This window comes from Poecilia latipinna, unplaced genomic scaffold (genome assembly GCF_001443285.1).
Source record: "Poecilia latipinna isolate Pla-1442-1.1 unplaced genomic scaffold, P_latipinna-1.0 Scaffold2860, whole genome shotgun sequence".
NCBI classification, from domain to species: Eukaryota; Metazoa; Chordata; class Actinopteri; order Cyprinodontiformes; family Poeciliidae; genus Poecilia; species Poecilia latipinna.
The window spans coordinates 21,020-44,255 of record NW_015115476.1 but is presented as its reverse complement, the minus strand read 5'-3'; the positions used below and the strand labels follow the sequence as shown (position 1 = coordinate 44,255).

General features: G+C 39.4%; 2 protein-coding genes across 2 annotated transcripts in view; both read right to left on the bottom strand.

Moving 5' to 3' along the window:
* The window catches only part of LOC106939405 (cGMP-specific 3',5'-cyclic phosphodiesterase-like), a 26,438-nt gene extending 25,314 nt beyond the window's left edge, over positions 1 to 1,124 (bottom strand). Inside the window, exon 1 of the mRNA XM_015021795.1 lies at positions 1,074 to 1,124. The gene's annotated coding sequence lies outside the window, so the exon portion shown is untranslated. The remainder of the gene's footprint in view (positions 1 to 1,073) is intronic.
* Positions 1,125 to 9,670: 8,546 nt separating this feature from the next.
* On the bottom strand, positions 9,671 to 23,032 carry LOC106939404 (cGMP-specific 3',5'-cyclic phosphodiesterase-like). The gene is made up of 5 exons (XM_015021794.1): positions 22,835 to 23,032; positions 16,034 to 16,123; positions 11,528 to 11,599; positions 9,924 to 10,013; positions 9,671 to 9,851 (listed from the first exon to the last, which is right to left on the bottom strand). The coding sequence occupies exons 1-5, from the start codon at positions 23,030 to 23,032 to the stop codon at positions 9,684 to 9,686; spliced, it is 618 nt and encodes a 205-aa protein (XP_014877280.1). The 3' UTR covers positions 9,671 to 9,683.
* Between the last annotated feature and the right edge of the window lie 204 nt (positions 23,033 to 23,236).

Sequence of the window (23,236 nt, the reverse complement as noted above, 5' to 3'; positions counted from 1 at the left end):
TGTAAAAATGTCCGCCAGCGCCCCCTGCCGTCCTCTGAACGCCCCCCGGGGGGCGGTACCGCCCACGTTGAGAACCGCTAGTCTAGATAATATACTCATTTAGAACCACAAATGTTACGTTGTCTTGATACATTTCTTCTGGTAAATTGGTCATTCTAAAAAAAACTCCCAAAAACTATGTCATTTGGACACATTTTCCTCTGGGGTGTGTCGTTGAAGATGGTCCACAGAGCCACACGAGGCTCCACAGCCACAGGTTGAAGACCCCATGGCAGAACCTGATTCAGGTTATGGTTCTGCTGGAGATTTCCTAATTGTTATGGAGGAGTTTTCCTTTCCACTGTCTGTGTTCGTCCAGGAGGAGTAAGTGCTGCAAGTCAAAGACTCCATGCAATCTGCTGGGTTTCCTTTGACAGAAAACTTTTCAACCAATTTGAAAAAAATCAACTGAACATGACTGCTTTGTCTGATAGCTGGGATCAATTTGTAATGTACATAATTAATCAGAAATCTGTTTGTATGATTGTGGTATTTTCTGAATAATGCATTTTATTCATAAAACACTTTTCTAGACACTCAAAAATGTTGTACAGTAAAGATTGAAAGCAACAACAAACAATCTGAGAAATATGAAAGAAATCTTTCATATTTAACATTATCACATAGTGAGAATCTCATACCGACTTATCATTCTTGTTTAGTTTATTTTATACTGGCCATAGCTAGCATGCTAATTATGGCCTGTAAAGCCTGAAATAGAGTTTCTGGGTCTTTGGTAACTACTTCAGCATCACACATCATCAATTATCAAGGCAGCTAAATGTTCACTTCAGTGCTAAATAACTTCTCCTGCTATTCCCGTTGTGAATATGAACAGAAAGCAGCCATTTAGAGCTGTTTATACTGGAATCTTTGTGCTGATTCAATTGTGTTACATTTCATGACTCATCAAACAGAAGGTCTGCTCTTTGTGACTTTAGAAACCCCTTCTTTGAGTGTCACTGTGCCTCCAGTTTCATATTGATGCTTGTATCATACATGCATAGTTTGAAATATTAATTTACAGCAGTTACCTGAAGTTCCCGAGTTTCCTCCTCTGTGGCAGAGGCATGATATGATAAAACCTGGAGGACACAGACAAATCAAATTCAGCAGCATGTGGCAGCACATGCTGCACATATGGAAATACAGTGGTTATGGAAAGAATTCAGACCCCTTTAAAATTTTCCACTCCGTTTCACTTCATTACAGCCACTTCCTAAAATCAAAACAGGAAGAATGGCAGAGGAATCCTGGTGTGACAAGGGTGCTTCTAATCACTACTGAGCAAAGGGTCTGAATACTTGCAGGGGGGAGACTTTACCACATTACTTTCAATTAAATAATTACATCAATGTGATTCTGTTTGTTCAATAATTTAGGGGCAAAAAAGGGTTTTCAAATGTGTTTGAATAAAACGTAATTAATTGTGATCAATCAATTACAGACCCTGCAATTAGGTCAATTTAAAATTTGAACTGAGTTTCACTAACAGTTTTACCTATAGATACGCTTGATAACTGTTGTTTAATCCCTTATGTTATTAAAATACTTCACAACCAGGAGAGATAAAATGGAAACGCATATACAAAAACAGGCACAAAATTATCCAAAGGATAATTGTAAACTGGTCTCATTTCTGCCTGTAGTTTACTTATTCTGATGAGCCATGTATTGTAAGATACTGTTATACACTGAGTGCACAAGTATCGTGCTAGTTGTAGCTTTGAGGAATAGTTTTATTGTGGAACAACTACAGCGCTCTCGGTCAATCCAAAATGTTAATTATCTCGAAACTGAATATTTCAGAAAATAAAAATGAGATTTTGGCTTTCTTAATACAATATTTTTGTATGCGCAGAATTATTATGCAGCTGAATTAAAACTGAAACTTTTCTCATCTCACTTGTTTATTGTCAACTCAAAATTGACAAACATTTCTGACATTTAAAAAATAAATCGGTGACCCTTACAGCCACCCTTCTTTTCCATAACACTTATAAGCCTTCCTTTCATGGAGTCCGTCAGTTTCTTGATCTGTTGACGATCAACTTTTTGTGCAGCAGCAGCCACAGCCTCCCAGACACTGATCAGAGATGTGAACCGTTTTCCTTCACCATAAATCTCCTGTTTAAGAAAGGCCCACAGGTTCTCAGTGGGGTTTAGGTGGTGAGGAAGGGGACCACTTCATTATTCTTTTATCTTTAAGGCCTTCCATAGTGGAGTACTTTGATGCATGCGATGGAGCATTGTCCTGCATAAAAATCATGGTCTTCTTGAAAGATGCAGACTTTTTCCTGGACCACAGCTTGAAGAAAGTGTCTTCTAAAAACTGGCAGTAGGTTTGGGACTTGATTTTGAGTCCAACTTCAACCCGAAAAGGTCCAACCAGCTCATCTTTAATAATACCAGCGCCCTGCCTCCACCTTGCTCGTGTCTGATGTGAAGTGGAGCTCTGTGCCTATTACTGATCCAGCCACAGGTCCATCCATCTGGTCCGTCAAGACTCATTCTCATCTCATCAATCCATAGAACCTTTAAAAAATCTGTCTTCAGATCTGTCTTGGCCCAGTCTTGATGTTCCAACTTATGTGTCTTGTTCGATGGGGGTCGGGTTTCAGCGTTCCTTATCTTGGCCATGTCTCTGAACATCTTGTACTTCTGGGCACTGCAGGTAGGTTGCAGTTCTGGAAAATGACAGGACTGGAAGATAATGGGTTCCTGTAGCTTCACGTTTGATTCTTCTCAACTCTTTGGCAGTTAATTTACATCTTTTTTTCTCAACATGTTTCTTGTAAACCTGTTAGCTATTTGCAGCAAAACGTTTGATGGTTGTGTGATCACGCCCCAATATCTTAGTAATTTCAAGCGTGCTGCATCCCTCTGAAAGACCTTTTACAATTTTGGACTTTTCAGAGTCACTTAAATCTCTTTATTGGCCCATTTTGCCTGAGGAAAAGAAGCTGCCTAATAATTATACACATCTTGATATAGGATGTTGATCTTCTTAGCCCCACCCTCCCTCACTAAACTAATACACATCAGCTGATATGTTTAGATTCAACAAGCATTCAAGTTTATACAGCCTGGAATTGGAAAATATGCATACAAATGATATCATCAAAACTAAATTATAATTGTGCACACAGTGTCACTTGAATAAAAAAACTATGGAATAAAGATGCTGGCAGGAATAAATTACACTGTTTGCTCTTGCAACAATCATTACCTGCATTACAGTAGAAAAGTGGATGTTTATATTTAGCAGTGACCTCGCCGCTGCCCGCCTGTCATCTATCATGTGCAATAATGAAACTCATCATGGAAGTGATCTGTTGGGCATCTGAGGGCACCGACTGTATTTCAATTCCCTCAGATGGACTAATCTCATTAAAAATTATCCTGCACAATCTGTCCCAGGGGTACAGTGTTTGTAGACAAAGGGGAGATTTTAGCAAGAGAAAAACAGCTCAGTTATGCTGCCTGACAAACACATTCCCTCCTGTTGAACTCTGTCACACTGTAATCACATCCTTTTATTGTGATTTTTTGTGATCCAACAACACAGTGTAGTCCATAATCAATATGTACATTGACAATGATGCATGCTTTTAAGAGGTGCACTAATTGCAGTTTTTCAACCAATTTAGATCTTTAAAAAGTCTGATTCCGATTTTGGTGGATACTGATTTTTTTGTCTGAAACATTCATAAATATAGCAAAAAAGTCATTAAGTTGGCAATAGTGGGGGGATTATTGTTAACCGCAAACGTAACCTTGTGGTGGGTTCCGTCAGTCAGCCCTCTCCAACAGCATACAAGTGTCATTCATGGATTTTGGGGTAGATATCTGCTATGTGTGGGCATTTATTGTAATTTCAAGAGTGCTGAAATTACACTTTTCATTGTGAAAAACATATAAGAATTTCGATTTATTGTTGTCTTGATCTCCTTGTGCATGCACGGGTTTTCTCCAGGTACTCTGGCTTCCCCCCTCAGTCCAAAAACATGACTGTTAGGTTAACTGATCTCTCTAAATTCTCCTTAGGTGTGAGTGTGTGTGTGTGTGTGTGTGTGTGTGCATGGTTGTTTGTCCTGTCTGTCTCTCCTTTGCCCTGCGATGGACTGGTAACCTGTCCAGGGTGACCCCACCTCTCGCCCCTTGACCTCTGGAGATAGGCACCAGCACGCCTCATGACCCCACTAGGGATAAGTGTGTATGATAATGGATGGATGTTGTCTTGATAAATTCTAATTAATGATGTCCATTAAAAAAACAAAAATGGAGTATTATTGGAAATGTCATTTTTGCCACTGTTTGTTTGTACAGCATATTTCAGCAGCAAGGCAGTTCAAAGTGTTTTACATCATAAAAACACAAACGTAGAAAGTTAAAGAACACACAGCAATTTACACATTATATTTTGTCAAGTTCCACCATTACATGTGAGAATGTTGATTAATGTTTAATTGATTATGTTTCAAAAGCAACTTTTAGTCTAGATTAAAAGGTACTCAGTGTTTCAACTGTTTTGCAGTTTTCTGGAAGTTTGTTCCAGATTTGTGGTGCATAGAAGCTGAATGCTGCTTCTCCTTGTTTGGTTCTGGTTCTGGGGATTCAGATCAGACCAGAACCAGAAGATCTGAGAGGTCTGGAAGGTTGGTACAACATCAGCAGATCTTTAATGTATTGTGGTGATTTATAAATTAGTAACAGTATTTTAAAGTTTATTCTCTGAGCTACAAGGAGTCAGTGGAAGGACTTTAGACCTGGGTGATGTGATCTTCCTGGTTTTAGTGAGAACGCCAGCAGCAGCGTACTGTGGGGCAGACCTATAAAGACACTGCTGCAGTAATTAATATGTCTAAAGATAATTCAATCTGGAGAGACTCAGACAGAGAAAGAGAGCGATTAAAGAAAGTTTAATGACAAATAAACATTAAAGTCCTTTGGCATTCAGGCCCCGGCTGGGGATGTCGAGCTGGAACTTCAATAAGCTCGATAAACATTCCTGATGCTGCATAGGAATATAATGCCCCTGGGGGCCTGTACTGGTGGCAGCAGTCGAAGAAGAATGTGGCCTGAGAGCCAGGAGCAGAAGGTGGAGATGGGTTGATCGCAGCTGGTAAGCGGAGGAGGCTGTGGCCAGGAGGTCCTTTTCAACTGGAGCTCGAACGATGATTGGCCGCTGATTGATGAGGCAGGTGAGGCTAAAGAGCCTTCCAGATTGAATTTGCGCAGAAGTATGGATGAGTTTCTCTAGATTTTTCTGAGACACAAGTCCTCTAATCCTGGAGATGTTCTTCAGGTGATAAAAGGCTGGCTTTGTAACTGTCTTTATATGGCTCAGAAGGTTCAGGTCAGAGTTCATCACTCCACCCAGACTTCAGACCTGTTCTCTAGTTTCCAGATGTAATAACTGAAGTTGTGTGTTGACTCTATATCAGGGGTGCTCAAGTCCAGTCCTCCAGATCTATCATCCTGCATCCCTGCTTCAACACACCTGAATGAAATTAATGGTTTGTTACCAGGCCTGTTCAGAGCTGACTGACTGCTGGTGAGGGAATTCAGCCTTTTGATCCCGGTCTGTTGGGGGAAGGATGCATCTAAAGTTGCAGGACGGTAGCTCTTGAGGACTGGACTTGCTCTAGATCAGGGGTGGGCAATCCAGGTCCTTAAGGGCTGTTGTCCTGCAACTCTTAGATGTTTTCCTGGTCCAACACACTTCAATCAAATAGCTGAATCACCTTCTAAGTGCAGTCAAGTTCTTCAGTGTCCTGCTAATGACCTCATTATTTGAATCAGGTATGTTGAAGTGGAGACACATGTAAAAGTTACAGGAGACGGGCCCTCCAGGCCTGGAGTTGCCCACCACTGCTCTAGTTCATTCCTCTTAGGTCCAAAGACAATAACTTAAGTTTTGCTTCTGTTCATCTGTTACAGCTGGAATGCTTATAACAGGAACAGGGGTGACCAACATGGTCCCCACAGGCATCCGGTCGCCCGATGGGACCATGTCAGTCGCCCACAGAGCAAGTTCTAAAAATAGCCATTGTCATTAGGGAGCACTGCCAAAAAAATTATTCAATTAAATGTTTTTACCTTGAAATAATAACATTTGTTTATTTTTAGATTTTTGTTTTTAAGTGAATTATAAAAATGTTTAAAATAATTTGCTGTATGTATACAACTCTTTTCTGGGGTTAAAGTTCAGAATTATGTGCAGACGCCTGCAGGACGTTGTCAAGAGGGCAGCAGCGCCTGCAGCTGTACGGCTGGACCCACAGCAAGTCAAAGCCTAAATGTTACTGGTCAGTTTACTTTTGTTTATTTGGCGGCTTGGCGCTTTTACTGTAAGCTAAAAATGAATGAGCAGAGTTTGATCCCACTTGTAGTTCTAACAGCGGTCTTTGGATCCCAGCTGAGCTTTTTACTGTGTGCGGTTCTGGCGGATCACCGGATGGCTGACATCTGTCTCAGACGGCGGGTTAAAGAATTTAATCTAGTTTCCAAAAGAGTATAAATTAAGCAAACAATGTTGCATCACCTTCTCCTCCTCCTGACACCACCTGAACCTGGGAATCAACATCCCCATCTTTCTGTGCATCATACTGGTAAGGCTTCACTTCCATGTCTTTATAGCATCGTTTGTGTAAAAAAAAAAAAAAACATCAGCTGCTTTTGTGGTTTAGGTTTGTGCTGGTTTTGGTTGTGCTCTTGCAGGTCAGGTGCAGTGATAGTTTTGTGCTACTCTCCGATCTCTAACTTTTTTTTTTTTTTTTTTTTTGACGGGTGACCCGTCAGCTTTTCAGTTCGCGAAACCACAAAAAGGCTAATAAACTGGTGACCGTCAGAACGGTAGAAAAGCTCAGGCAGGATCTTAGAACAACGGGAGGAGCTCATTCAGTTTTAGCTCACAGAAAAAGCGCCAAGCCACCAAATTAAGAAAAGTAAACTGACCAATAAGATTTAGCCTTTGGCATGCCCTTTGACCCCCACAGACTCGCACTGATGTGCGCTACGTACAAAATGTTTTGACACAAAATATTTTTTTGTCTCCACAATTTTGTTAATAGTAAAGTGGGTTAGATAATAAAACATACAATAATTGTTCTTTTCTTTTTTATTTAAAGGAAAATCTCAAGGTACTCAGTGCGTCCAGCCGTACAGCTGCAGCTGCAATAATCCATACTATCAGTCACTTGTGGGCAATTTAGAATCACACAGAAAAGCTCCAGAAGGGAATCAAACTTAAAACTTTTAACTAAGAACTTTTATCACATAATAGCAATTAACCATATCCGCCATGGTAAATCATTACCAATAACTATAATGAGTAGTCCATAACATTAATATGATCAGACCACATGTAATCATATATACATATATGTATTATTGTTATAAAGGCTGAGCCAAGAAAATGTATGTCTTTATCAAACAAGCAGCCCTTCGTGTTATTCTGGACCCAAGGCCACTAGAGCCAACAAAACCTTAAAAAAAAAAAAAAAAAAAAGATTGGTGACCCCTGTATTACAACATATTTATCTGTTATTCAGTGATTGGATGGATTCTGAGTCACCTAGTGACATCGTAATGTAGAGTTGTGTGTTATAGTTATCTTACTTCCTGTTATAACCTGAGCTAAGAGCATATAGATATTGAATAAGATGTGTCCTAGGATTGAGTCTTGGGGTACCCCATATGACTTCTGTCCGTTTTGATGAGAATCCTCTATTGAAACAAAGAAAGCCCTGTTTTTTATGTAAGATTCAAACCAATTGAGTATTGGACTGGGGAGTCCTACCCAGCTCTCCAATTGCTTCAGTAATGATTGGAAAGGTGTAATAGTGTCAAATGCTGTGCTGAGGTCCAACAGAATCAGCACAGTGGCTTTTCCACAGTCTTTATTTATATGGATGTCATTGAACACTTTGACCGTCTCAGTACTGTGGTAACTACAGAAACCAGACTGAAAGACATCAAAGCGGTTGGTCATTGTTGTTGAAACACTGTTTTTTCAATAATTTTGCTGATGAATGGAATGTTGGAGTTTGGCCAGTTAATCTGCAGTAGTGATTTGTCCAAATTGTTTTTTTTTATCAGTGGTCTGATAACTGATGTTTTTAAAGCCTGAAGGAAAACACCTGATGAAATGAATGAGTTCACTATTTGAATCAGATCAGAGGCAACGACAGGCAGGACTTTAAGGAAAGTTGTGGGTAGGATAGCAGGACAGCAGGAAGAGGAGCTTAGTTGATTTAGAATTTCTTCTAAACGTTTACAGTTAAATAGTTGAAAATTAGTCATTTTTTGTATTTGTTGTTTGGGCATAGCATTGATTTTTTTTTGGCGTGGATGTTCAGATTAACCTTTTTTATTTTCTCTGTAAAGAAGTTGGCAAATTCATCGCAGGCCTTGTTAGAGTGGAGTTCAGGTGGTACAATCACAGGAGGGCTTGTGCGTCTGTCAACTGTGGTAAATAAAGTTCAAGCATTAATGTTTGTGCAATGTGCAAGGAAGAGTAGAATTGATTAAATGTTTCTGCTGTGTTGTCCATGTAAGAACATTTTGTAATAGCCGTTTTGCTTAGTGAGTCAATGGAGAGTGTACATTCAAAAACAACAGAATTGATCACAGGGCGAAATCAGTTACTGAGACATTGAAAATATTTGCACCCTTAATGATAATCAATTCTATTTTCCAATATTAGTACACTGGAAAATATGACTAAATGTGGTTATTGTTGTGCAGTTTGGTGATATGAACTTTCTTTAAGTAATGGAAAATGGAAATGGTTTTAAAGATCAATGTTTGTGGTGCTATAAATGCTTTGCCATGCAGTCACAGCCATAAAGTTACCTAAAAAAGAATAAATAGTTTATCATATTTTTTATTATTATTACATTTTTTGTGGTACTAACCACAAAACACTGCAATAAAATTTTAAGGCCACATTGCCCACCAATAGATTCTACCAACTTTAAACCTCTACAGGCTGAAATTTCTTCTCATTCTTCAATAACTCACTCAAACTCCATCAGATTGGATAAATAGGGTCTGTGAAAATACATTTGAAGGTTTTGATTAGGCCATTCTAACACATTAATCTACTTTGATCTAAACCACTCCAGTGCACCACTAACGGTATGTTTACGGTGGTTTTCCTGGTGGATGGTGAGAGTCTAATGCAGTCTCAGGTCTCCTGCAGTCTCCGACACATTTTCTTTTACTGGATTTAGTTCCATAAACTTTGACAAACTTACGTGTTCCTGCTGAACAGCATACCCACAGCAAGATTCTGCCACCAATACAAGTGTCACTATGAATACAGTGTGTCAGATTGTATGGAGCTCAGAAAGTTTAAGTTTGGTCCAATTTGACCAGAACCCAACCCCAACTGCTTTAAACTTTAAACTGGTCTTTTTGGGACAGTGGGTTATTTAATATTCTCTAATAGCCTCTGAGGCCTTCATAGAACAGCTGGGTTTAACAACACCCAACTATTATTTGTGAAAAACAATTAAAAATTGAAATGAAGCATCATTTACTTTTCTTGTCACCATTATGTTATAATAGAATGTAGAAATGTTCACAAGGTATAAATGCTTTGCAAGGCATCATACAAGTGATTGATCAGTGTGTGTCTATGTGTCTACGTGTGTATGTGCGCTGACCATTGAGTCGTCATCAGCAATGAAAACAGTGCAGGCCTGAGCCTGCATGAAGGACAGGATGGTTCCAGCAATCTTCCGCAGCACAACCTCCAAACACTGCTGCTCCTCAAAGATCAGTCTGGCCAGATCCAACAGCACCTGCACATTCAGCACATCACACACTAAGCTACACCTGCATGTATGCGGTTCTGCGCAGACATCCACCCTTACCTGATTGCGTCTGTTTTCCAACTGCGAGGTCTCGTACAGCTGTGCATTGTGCAGAACTATACCTGAAAAGGCTAGATAGGCAGAAAAATCCTGTTGGGAAGCAAAATAGTAAGCAAGGACCATGTAATAGGAGGTAAGTAATAAATCATTTTTATCTATATAGCAAGTGCTTCATGGTAAAATATAAATAGATATACATTTCATATGGAGGGTGCCACTCTGGTGTCATACTGGGGCTCTCAGCATGTCATGTGGGCTCCTGGCTGGTGGTCAATGCCTCAATCCCTTCTGGGCTGCAGGGATTGAGTTGGACCCATACGAGGCTCCAGCTACCTTGACCTCCCTGGAGCTGTCCAGTCAGATGGGATGGTACAATGCTGTGCACCTGGATGCCAGGGTGACCGGCTGCATGGAGGCCTGGGGCAGCAAGGTTGGTTGTTGGGGTTTGGTACCAGGGATTGCCTACTTACCACCAGGAGCCTGCCTTAACTACCCCTTAAAAGCCTCACAGCACTATTTTTTCAGTTCAGTTCAGCTCTGACTTTGTTGTCTTCATCTTCCTATCAGTTTCATTCTACAGTCCTCAACCCAAAGCTGTCCAGCTACACTCTTAACTACCACTAACTTGCAGTCATTAATTTCCTTCAGATTATGTCTAAATAAGATGTAGTCCACCTGTGTGCTCCTACCTTCTCCTTTTATAAGTCACCCTACGTCCCTGCCTCTTCTGGGAGAAACAGGGTTTACAATAGCCATTTTAATCATTTTCATAAAGTCCACCACCGCCTGTCCATCTTCAGACAGATCTGGCCGAATCAAACATATTCCAGGGTTCTGTAGACAAGGCTAAACAGAACAGTCTGCTAAGAGACCCAAATGCCGCTTTATTCATGGATGAACTATGTATACGTACATAATTCTGCTCAATTCTCATCTCCCTTCAGTGCTCTGTCTGGGATTTCTCCCAGTGAGCTTGATTTTTCCAGTAGAATTTCAACCAGACCAATTAGCAAACAGAAGGAGGACTTGTTTGAAGCTGTGCTGTTTTAAAATTGCGGTGTGCATATATAAGGCTGTAGTGTTTCAATGACAGTGGAGGAAATGAACAGAGGCATTCAATCAGTGTTGGCCTAACTTCTAAATATTGAACAATTAAAGTTTTTATGTATTGCAGATTTCTGCTCAGGTCCCTCTTGAAAATGAGATCTGGATCTCAATGGGATTTTTACATGGTGAAACAAATGAATTAATAAGTTGAAGCAAGAGGAATGTTTAAGGTATTTTATTTGATGTTGTTTGGCTTAGGACCTCTCTCTTCATAGTGGAGGATGGTTGTTTACAGCGCAAGCAAATTTCCGGTATGGTTCACAGCTTCAAACTAGCACCTTACATATGCCTAGGCCAAATGTTAGTGATTGGATCAAAGAGTCCATGCCTCCAGCAATTACTTCTCAATAGCCAAGGATCTACACCCTCTGGTTGAAGCAAAGTGTAGAATAAAGGGCTGGTTTTTACCAGACTACGGATGAGGACTATCAAAAGCAACAGTAAAGCAGGGTAGAAAACCACTGGCTGATAGATGTTACACAGTCAAACTGACCAACCTTTTCATCCTGTTCAGTGAAGGCACCGTTCTCTCCACATTTCTTGTTAATAGCCTGAACCACTCCAACAACCTGCAATGCATAGGAATAATAATAAAGCAAAGACAGCAATTCACTTAGAGCAGCTTTATATCATCAGAAACCGTTTCAGAACAGCATGTCATGATGCGAGTTTGAGGATGGACCAAAATGCAGACAGGAGCTGGGAGCATAAATTATGTAGAAAGTTTTAATTAAAAAATAAACAAAAAAAACACAGGGAGACAGAGGAGACCAAAAACCATAAATCCAAGGAAAACACCAGCAAGAGACAGAGGAAAAAACGAGAAAACAACAGGGCATAATGGGAGGAACCAGCATGGAGTGTGAGAAGAGAAGGGTTTAAAGACTTTGAGGCTGAATGCTGAACAAAAGACCTGGGGCCTCATGTATAAAAGAGTGCATGGCTTTTTTGGTGTATGGAAAAATTTAGAAAAGTGCAGTGCATAAAAAAAATTCAGATGTATAAAAATGTGCACGCACGTGGCCACACACCTTTCCTATACACAATCCTAATGTGCGGGAAATGGAGCTCAGCTGCTGGTCCACCCTGCAGCCACCAATAAATACATCTATAAATTAGAATAAATACCCGGACGTCTGCCACCACGTGAAGCAATAACCATGGAAACGCTGCCTTGTTTGTAGTAGTTTAAGTAGCTGTAATGATAATAATTGTATTTTTTATTTAATATCTGCCAGCAGGGTACATAAGCTCACCGCACAAAAGTAATACATTTTAAAGAAAAAATTCCAATTAGAATTAAAAACAAATAAAGAGATCCAAATGGAGGTGCTTGTTTGAACAGCAAGGAGTTCAGCTGGGATTTAAAGAAAGACAGTGTGCAGAGCTCGACCGAAGCACTGCCTGACCTGGCAGCAGTCCCAGCTGCACCAGTAACGAACAGCTCCTTCTTTAAGTTCTGCACAGAGCTCAAGGATGATCACTCAGGGGACAATCTAAATGCTAATAAACCATCATAAATATTTCCCAGCATATCAATGTGGTCTCTGATCAATTGCTCCCTCCGAATCCTTCTATTAGCCATGTTCTCCATTAGAGTCACACATTTACGTGGCACACCTTTGTGGAGCCGTTAACAGTGCGATTGTCTACACACCTTGATCACCTTAAGAATAATCAAAACTGACCTGTTTGGAGTTAATCTGCTAATTTGACCTCGTTTTCTTTTTCAGTGAGAATGAAATTACCCCACATACAACATGCATTTCATGCACTTGGACGGACAGACCGATGCGCAGTTACATCTTTACAAAAACTTAGGAAATTTACTACCAGTATTTACATTCGAGTGAGGTTTTACTTTAATTTTTATTTTATTTATTTTGTGTGTGTTATGTTGTTGTCAGAGGATAAATATGGTTCAATTTCATCTTTTAAGTTTAAACAATAAAAGATTAAAATGATGAAAAAACATCAGGTTCTTGGTCTGGATGGAGTCAGGTTTCAGTGTATTTAGACCAATACACAGTTGCATCTTTATGTGAGTTTTGACTCTCTGTAGTTTATTACAGAGAGTAATAAACTACTCTCTGTAGTTTATTATTATCCACACTAAAAGTTTGTGTGGCTGGCGCACATTTTCGTGCCAGGTAAAGGTTAAGGTTTGCATATATTTTCACAAACCTTTAACCCACATTCATTGTTATACTTGCCGACTTGTGCATAAAATATGGTGCCGCAGATATTTTGTGCATATGCACACTTTATATATGATGATTCCCCAACTGATGAGCTAACGGTTTGCAGGTGTCAGGAGAAACAGCAGAAGCCAGGCAGAGAGGAGAGGGAGAGAAAATGGCATGGGGGGGCGAGGGAGAATACACAAGGGAGAAAGAAATTAATCTAACACTAAGGAGTAACTAGACAAAAAATTGGTAGAAATACTAAGAAGTACTGAACTAAAATAAAACAGAAACAAGACTGATCTAATCAACGAAAGAGACTAAGGAACACAGAATAATCAAACTAGAATTAAATAATCAAAACACTAAAAAAAAACAAGATCTTGACACAGCAGGATTATGTTAAATGTGTCACACTGACTGTAAAAACATACTGCCTTATGAGCTGGTTTGGTGGTGCTCAGTCATTTTTCTTTTGTAGAATGGAAAGTGAAAACACCATAAACATTTTTTACAAATGCAGGTTTAAATGTTTACATGGAAAAACCAACATGTCTCAGGGGGGGCTGTTGTCATTCTTGGCTCATCAGACCAAATGGAAGCTGTTCCTACCTTCCTTATTCCAAGTGTGGCACAGGTTTTCATACAGTACTGATGGTTATAAAGTTCATATTGATTTGCGTGTTCTAATGACTTAAAAAAAAAATTCCGGTGTCGAACACAACAGGGAGAAAAATAAGTATTTGATTTGCTAATAGCTCCAAGGACATAATCTAGAAGCTTAGTGAGAATGAAAATATTAGGGTGAAGATAATCATGAGAAGGTTGAGGGATCAACCCACAGTTATATAAAATGGGATTGTTATAATGATCTGAAGGCTATTGGACCACAGTCACTCAGACTACTCTGTAAGGGACTGAAGTGTAGCAGAAATATGCTACACTGCAGAAGAATCACCACCTGTACCTTTTTGATTTCCTTGCAAACACCTAAATGGTAAAGGTTTCAGAGAAAACGCTGTGGTCAGAGGAGACAAAAATAGAGCTCTTTTACATCAACACATTCTGCTGTCTTTTTTAGGAGACATGCTGAGTAGGACTTGAAGAACACCATCTTCAATGTCAACTATGATGGGAAACACTGATTTGAGACATTTTTTTCTATTAAAGGTGCTGGAAGAGGCATTCATTGAGAGATCAGTGTGAAATCTTTAAGAAGAGGAAAGATAGGTGCTTAATGAATCTTCCAACATAATAACTTCAGCCATACTGCTTTTACTTGAGAACAAAGGTGGGATGTAAAGTTCTTTGAAGGGAGATCACAACATATTGTGGATCCATTCCATTCATAAAGCTGTTTTATAGACTGTGTCATTTACGTTTTATTTATTTTAAGCAGCAGAGTTTACCCCACACTGGGGTAACTAATTATTCTCACACCATGAAAACAGAGTAAAAATACCACAGTTTCATGATTACAGAGTGTTAACATGTTGTAGGGTATATGGGCAGACTGCTTCCTAGAGGGAATCCCACTCTAGCCTTTTAGCATACTGTGCTTTTTAAAAAGCATTATAAGAAACGCTCCTAAGTTTCCAAGGAGCAGAGTTCAGAAAAAAGGGTAGAATGGAGAAAGTCTTAAAATTACAAAGAATAGAGGGGTCCAGTATTGGAAGACATCAAGGACTTAGATGTGTAGGAATGGGCACATGCTAATAGCAGAGCTAATTTTTAATTTAGTTTCAAATTAGAAAACATTGAGCAGGTGATTTTGGTGCTTTGTAGTCTGTTACTAGTTTGTTCCTCTACTTTTCTAGAGGAAAATTAGCTTCCTCTAACTTCGTTTTTCCAGATAAATTGTAATTGCGTTAATTTACTGCTGTGGACATTAAGGCTTAGTGTGCCATATGCCGCGACTCCATTGTTGAGGCAGCTTATCAGAGCTGTGGCCGCAAGGTTGTCGGCGCCTGTCGCAGCAGCAACCCTCAAACCCGCTGGAAGACACCTTCAGTGAGGGATGGTGTCAGGCTAAAGAAGGAGTCCTGTCGGGCCTATTTGGCCTCAGGGACCCCAGGAACAGCAGATGGGTCCAGGCAGTCAAAACAGAGGTGGATGAGATTTGCATAGAGTTCCTTAAGGCTATAGTTATTGAAGGGTTGTGTTGACTGACATGACTCAATATTGGAAGGACATTGGGAACAGTTCCCCTGGACTGGAAGACCTGGGTGGTGGTCCTCCTCTTCAAAAAGCGTGACTGCAGAGTGTGTTCCAACTACGGAGGGGTCACTCTCTTAAGACTCCCTAGTAAGGTTTAAATCAGGGGTTCTGGAGAGGAGGGTCCATTTGATAGATAGTCGAACCTCGGATTCAGGAAGAGCAGTGTGGTTTTTGTCTTGGTTGTGAAACACTGGACCAGCTCTACACCCACCCACGCACCCTCCAGGACCCAGCAGGGTCTATATGTTCTTTGAGGACTTGGAGAAGGCATTTGACCATGTCCCTCTGGGACCCAAACTGTTATACTAAGAAGAAAATTAACTAATTAACAGGTTCAAATCTCAAGAACTTACACAACTCATCTGTCACATAACCTGAAAACACCAGTATAACAGTCCAGTGGGAAGGCAGTATTATATCTGCATGGACTACAATCATACAGATCCACAAAGATTCCCTGTGCTCTAATCATTGGTAATTATAAAGAAAGAGAAGGACTACCTCCACATTATTCACCTTAAAATCCACAGCTATTGTGGCACAGCATCTGATTTCATCAGTCACAGAAAGGATTGAACAGAGTGTAAAGATATGGCACCTCACCTCTTCTCTGTGATTCTTGATGGGTAGACAAAGGATACTTTGGGTTTTGTAGCCTGTGATCAGGTCAACTTCTGCATTGAATCTTGGGTCCTAGGGAGGCAGACATTCCACAAGTCATCTTGTTAGTATGAAGTGAGGTTACTTTGGTCCCAAACATGATGTTCTTTCACAACATGGTATGGTGCAAAATATGACCAATTCTAATAGCTATTAAGTTAAGCACACGGGGCTTGTAAAGTGTTCATATCCCTTGAACTACATTTGGGCATTTATTGCATTGTTTATCATTTATTGCGATAAATTTCTTTCTTATTTGTTGTTGTCACAATAAATTCCATATTATGATCTTTAGGACATATTGTCAGACCCATACTGCCCATACTGTCAGGATTTTTATTGTTACAATTTTCTCAACTGTTAGTTCAGTCAGAGTATCAATAAATAGAAAAATATGATTAATGAACTTATTGTGCACAGCTTAGTGATATAAATCACACTTTTTTATGTGACTGGTATCCTAAAGAATCATATGGGAATGTTTATCAAGAGCAGTATTTCTGTTTCTGGGGACATTATTGCCATGTCAGCAAGACAGTTACCTAAAAATAAATAGTGACTAGTTCTTATTGCAACTTTTAGTATCATCACAATAGTATCACAAAATATTGAGATAAAACTTTAACTCTATATCACTCACCCCTACTCTGAACTCTTTTATGTGGATTACATGTGACAGACTAACTGCAAGTAGTGTATATTGATGAAGTGAAAGAAAAAAAAACGATGCATAGTTTGCAATTAGTTTTTTAGTAAATGAAGGTCTGAAAAGTCTGGAATGTATTTTCCCTCAACATTGCTGGAGCAATGCATGTTTCCACCACATTTGGCTGCATTGCCAGCTAAAAATATTTTGGGAAATATTGGTGAAGTTCATGTATTTTAAAGATCAATGTTTGGCCAGAAAACTGCAATAGGTGCACCCCTACCGTCATTAAATTTCAATATAACCCATCCATGTTAATGGCTCTAATGTGATAAAATATTCAGATGGTATGAATACTTTTGCGTAGGAGTGTTCCTGGGTTAAAAATGGAACTGGTTCCATCTCCAACTCAAAGCACAGCTGCAGAGACCTCCTTTTGGCACCCCTGACTTAAACAAACTGTTCAAAAGTTGCAGAACGGAGGTTACACTTCAGCACAGCAGCAAATGAATGGACTGTTTGTTTAATTTTTGACTTCTTATGTGCTGTGTGCAAACTTTAAATGTCAACCGACAGTAAGCAGACCTTATATAAGAGCAGCAAATGGCTGAACAATGCATCAGCATCAGATCCAGACTTCACCTAGCTTCAAAAACCACTTCAGCAACCTGCACTCACTAATACAGCTTCACTCCACCATAGAGTTTCAACCAAGCAGGTGAAAATGCAGTCCTACACAAACTCAAGTCAGGATGCAAGCTCTCTTCTTTTTGATGGAGAAAAAAACTGTAAGGAAGCCGACTCAAGTGCCAAAAGCACATCCACACAACTTTCAGCCAGTGACTGTTAAGAAGAAAATAGGTCTGTGTACTTATTTGTTGGTTGATTGTAAGAAATGGCATGCATCACACTTATCAAAACATTACACTCCTACTTGTAACTGATACATCCTCAACTACAAGCAGTGCTGTAGTCAAGACCACCTAACCCAAGACCAAGACCAGAGTGCATCGAGACCGAGACAAGACCAAGACTTTTAGGGTCCAAAACAACCAAGTCGAGACCAAGACCAATGGAAGTCGAGACCGAGTCAAGACCAAGACCAGTGTCTTGCACTGCATGACAATAAAATGTGAAATATGATTAAAAATTGCTTCTAAAATTGATCTGTAAGATCCACATTCTCATATAAAAACACCTAGATATTAATGCTAAAGTGCTAAAATAAATAATTATCAATTTAAATTCTTTTTTGTTCTGTTTTGCTTCAATCTCTGTGCCACAATCTGCGGAGGTCTCATGTCGCCCCAAACAAGATAAAGCCCTGGGTAGTTGCTCATATGGTCAATGTCAGGAACCACCAATGTCTGAATCATTAAACGTAACAATCATCACCATGCACCAATGGAAAACAACGCTCAACTATGAACACTGACCAAGGAGAAACAAGCAAGAAGTAACCAAGCAAAAGGAGCACACCACTGTCACTGTCTCCCGCTGCGTGAAACCAGGTAGCGCACCGATGGCAGGTGATGAAAATAATCAAAGTGCAATGAGCATGCGCTCTGTGTGATCTTACATTCTTGTATTTTATTTATTCAATTATTAAATAAAATGAATAAAATAAAATAATAATAGATACTGCAGTGTGCACTGAGCATTACAAAAACAAAGAACAGAACGGTTCTCAGTGAGACTCCAGTCCTAACGTATTAACATTAATAATAAAGAGCTGGTCAGAAGAATCGGCTTGTTCTTTTTGGAACAAGCCGATTCTGGTCACAGAGTTGAAGAACATTTCTGACACATGAGTCAACACCTCCACACAATAAGCTTTTATCATAGCTAATGCAAGCAACTATGGAGGACCAAAACAGACATAATAAGAAATAAAAGCATAAATATATATTTTAATAAGAAATAAAAGCATACATATATATTTTGCTTTTCCTGTTCCTTACACATGAGTTTCCGTCAAGTAATGTATATATTTTCTTTTTCATTTCCCCTAAACATGCGTTTTTGTCAAGAAAAGTAGATATTTTGTTTTGTCTTTTTTTTCCCCTTCTCTCTTTTCTGCTTGCTCTTTTTTTGCTGCATTGTTATGTTAATGAGGAGAGCTGCCTTGTATGTCCAGCTCCTCTACTATTGGTCAATAGAGCTTTGGAACCAACGTCACTGCGTCAGACGTTGTGGGGTGTTTACGTCGCGCGCACTCACTCGGTGCCATCTTTACAGGCCACAGACCAAAACAAACTTTATCCCGGTGGTTTTATTGTGTTACCTACTGCAGAGAAGTTAGTTTCGAGTTGGATATTCTAATATCCACTGAGCAAGTGGCGTTTAACTCAAGGTTGATCCGATTTATGAACGCTAATTTTGGCCAGCCGTTCTCTAGCTCAGTGTTTTTCAACCACTGTGCAGTGATCGTCAGGTGTGCCGTGGAAATTATCCAATTTCACGTACGGTACCATATTTTCGGACTATAAGCCGCTACTTTTCCCCTACGCTTTGAACAATGCAGCTTGTAGCCCGGTGCGGCTTTTCTGTGGATTTTTCTTCAACCACCAGGGGGCTCTTTAGCAGGAAGTGAATCATTAGAAGTCAGAATTGTAAATCAAAGAAGAACAAGCAAATTTCCATTTAGAACAAGCACATGCTAGCAGCAGGCACGACAGAGAAATGTTTTCAAACTCAGATGATGCAGCTTGTAAGTTGAGGGCTGTCAATCTGGCACTGCAGGAGGGAAATAGAGCCGCTGCACGTAAACTCGGCGTGAACGAAACCATTGGAGACAGAGGGCTGCATCCTTAATATATCCAGCAGACGCTGCCCTCTGCTGGGTCCTTATGGAAAACCGAGAGCAGCAGAGATACCAGCGGCTTATAGTATGGTGCGCTCTAAAGTCTGGTAATTGGTCTTAAAAGATTTTTTGAAAACGAATGAATTATTTGCAAATAATGCCATCTTCGAGTGTCTCTGCTGTAGTAGCGACTACAGCAGAGACAGAGTGGCATAATCATGTAATTTTCTTACCACTAGATGGCAGTAGGTACAGAGCATTTTACCTTAAAACAAGATAATTAGTGAGCCATGAATGTTACAGGTAGCGGTGAGAGCATCGTATCTAGCAAGACTGTGACAGCAGTGATGGAAAAGACAGTGAAGCTCAGCAGTAGCTGGAAAGAACATGGGTCCATTTCCCACATGTCTGTGTGAAGTGAGCTTCTCAAGCCTGGCTACTATAAAAACTAAAACCAGAGAGACTGAGAGCTGCTGAGGAAGAGCTTTGTCTTTCTTCAATTTCTGCCAGGAAATTAGCTGTTTTCATCCAAACATGCACAGGTTTCACACTAGGTGGGTAAAATATACAGATATTGACATTTTGTACATGCAACTCTTCACATTGTAACAGTGAATATGAAGTGAAATCTTTCCCAAATATTATTGCTTCTTTCAGAATAAGAATTATTTTCTGTATTCCGGCTAAAAGAATGCTTGTGAAATAGTTTGTAGAACACTTTGAAGTTTTCTACAACTTCTTTAAATTTAACACCACATTGATGTGGCCCTGTTCAGGTGTTCAGGTGTATTTTTGAAGTGGACATGTTACGTGCAATTTGAAATAAGAAATGTAAAATATGATAAAAAATAAATTTTTGTGTTTGATTCCTATTTAAGGTACTTTGATAAGAAAGACTGTATATGTAATATTGGTGGCTACAGAGTATCTTAATTTATATTTTTGGTTGGTGGTGTGACTTGTGATTTTTTTCAATTAAAACAATGTACCTTGGGTCAAAAAAGGTTGAAAAACACTGCTCTAGCTCCCTCCTCTAGCGCTCAGAGGTTCACTTAGGGACTGTCAACAAATCTCCGAACCAAACACTCCTGTCAAACAAATGTTAATAAATGACTTGCCTTGTGACCAACTGATACAGAAAAGTGGTAATTCATGCTTTTACATGAGACACACTACCCTCTATTAAAATGTCAAGTCATATTCAATATTTTAAATAACTTTAATGTTAAATAATATGCTTTGCCCCAATGCCACCACAGCACCCTATGCAAATGTTTTCTAAAGATAAGATGCTACGCTGTTATATTGGTTGTTTTGAAAATAATCTGTTCCTCTTGTGCTGATAGTAAAAGTTAATTATTAATGTGTTAAGAGAAGAAAAAAATATATACAGCATATCTGTTTATGGCCATGTCTGACTGCAAATACTGATATTACAATATTTTGGTTACAGAAGTTTTCTGTTGAATTTTGATATTGATATTGATATTGCGTATGCTATCTGCTAAGGTAACATACATTTATCTTAATACTTACAGGTTGTTCCGAGAGGTTTACTCAATGTTTCTTATTTACATTGAAACTTGTATTCTTCTGTTATACAAGTAAGTCATTTTACAAAACGGGAAAATGTTGTGTTCACAATGTTGCCACCAGGTAGCATGAGTAAAGAGTTGTGCAGAGATCTATGTAGAAAAGAAGATGAATAAAGAAGAAGAGACAAGCATCATGGCTGGTGTACTTTAATACAGTTACGTTTAGTACTAGTGAGTTGATTATTCTGCTGTTACCTCACAATACAAAAGACAGTTTTAGCCTGTCTTACAATTCCACCATGTATTTAGAAATTATTATTTTATGGATAAAAAGAAAAAAATAAAATGCTCTTGGGGGCCCCTGGTGGCCGCAGTTGGTACCACATGCTTCATGTAACATGAGCTGCAAAGTGCAGTGCGCATCCAAAGCTCTGGTCAGACAAAGCAAAATAATGTCTCAAAAAAGAACTTATCCTTTAAAGACAAAAAAAAAAAATACAACAAATATCTGGGCGTCGTGTGCTAATCCACTTCTTTTGCTTCTGCTGCTCCTCTTAGAATCTCTGTCTGGCTGTATGGTTAGAAGTTTTTCAAAGGAGACGTTGGAGTAGGGGATATGAGCCTCCTTCTCTTGCTGCTGTTTAGTCTTGCGCTCTCTTAACAGCTGTGGTCATACTTGAGCTTTTGAACTGTTGATCAGCTGTTACAAACATGCTCTGTTTGAGCTCAGCAGTTTATTAGATGCCTTAAACATAATTTAAGCAATTTTAAATTCCACCAGCTCTTCAAATCGAAGAATTCTAGATTTTAAGGATAACGGGTTTGTGTGCTCATAATAACCAACATTATGGATGATTCTAATGGCTCATTTCTGTAGGATACTTAGTGGATGTAAAGAGCTTTTGGAATTAATCCCCACACTTCTGGACAATATGTTAAATATGGCAAAATCAGAGAGTTGTATAGAATATGAAGTGATTTATTATTCAGAATATGTCTGGTTTTAGTCAGGATTGTAAATGTTTTAAACACAAATAAGACAAATACCTTAATAATAGTTCCTGTCACTTGCATTCTAAATTCAGACAGTTACTTTTTTTTGCTCAGTAAGCAAATCCAATGTAAAAAAATCTAGGAGTTATATTTGAGTCGTCATTGGGTTTTGACTCCTATCAGACCTAATTTCATCCTGTGGGGTGGGTGGTCAGGCAATACAAGAATGGATGGACAGACGGACAGATATATAGGCAATGGATGGATGTTGAATGGAGGAATGGATGGTCAGGCAATAGATGGATGGATGGATGGATGGATGGATGGATGGATGGATGGACATGTATTTTGCAAATTGCTCTTTTTTCATTAGTGTCATTTGACAGACAGACAAAGAGAAAGACATAGAAAGACAGAATAAAAAATTATGACACCAAAAGGATGGATGGATGGAGTGATGGATGGATAGCACCATTGTAAATAGTTTTTTTTCAATTGGTAGCTGGAGAAATATGACAATGTAGATCACTTTACTAAAATAGTCATTACAGCAGCAAATAAGTGTGTGTGTATAGTAAGGATAAAGCCTTCAAATGAGCCCTTTGACCTAATTTTGCTTTCCTTGGTTTAGTCTCCTGTGAGCTGTGGTCAAGACCTTTACTCTGTCAGCAAGAACAACTAATTGACCCCAATTATTAGAGCACAGACACAAACTCAAAAACCATGCTTAAAATAACCACACATTACAAAAAAAGCACAGACTTCACCTCATATGCATTCTTGATATTGAGCAGCTGTCCTGTGGAAGCTACGTGTCCCACTATCCCCTTGTTCCACTCTAGTCGAATGCAGCTGGTGGATGATTCTTCCAATGTGGATCCTTCAGCAACATCAAACAGCCGGCTGACCAAAAACTTCCTGTTGGAGCTGTCTTCACCCACCTGGAAAAACAAGCACACACTCATTCAGCCTGATTTCCAAAAGCAGTTCGTGGAGAGAGGGATGCTTCTGAAATGGGGGTCGGAGCCGTTTTATCACAATATTCTGAGACAGACCAAAAGCTTAATCCTTGGGATTTTTTCTCTGACAGGCAGTCTCTTCTAGAATGAAACTATGATCTGGGGGGTCGTGAGATCTTGGCCATTAAGATGGCTCTGGAGGAGTGGTGC

Excerpts from the sequence above, each read along its gene's own strand:
- LOC106939404 (XM_015021794.1), bottom strand. The coding sequence starts at position 23,032 with ATGAGTGTGTGCTTGTTTTTCCAGGTGGGTGAAGACAGCTCCAACAGG. Across the intron at positions 11,600-16,033 it reads TCAAGAATCACAGAGAAGAG|GTTGTTGGAGTGGTTCAGGC; the intron begins GTGAGGTGCCAT and ends TATGCATTGCAG. Across the intron at positions 10,014-11,527 it reads TCACTGAACAGGATGAAAAG|GATTTTTCTGCCTATCTAGC; the intron begins GTTGGTCAGTTT and ends GCTTCCCAACAG.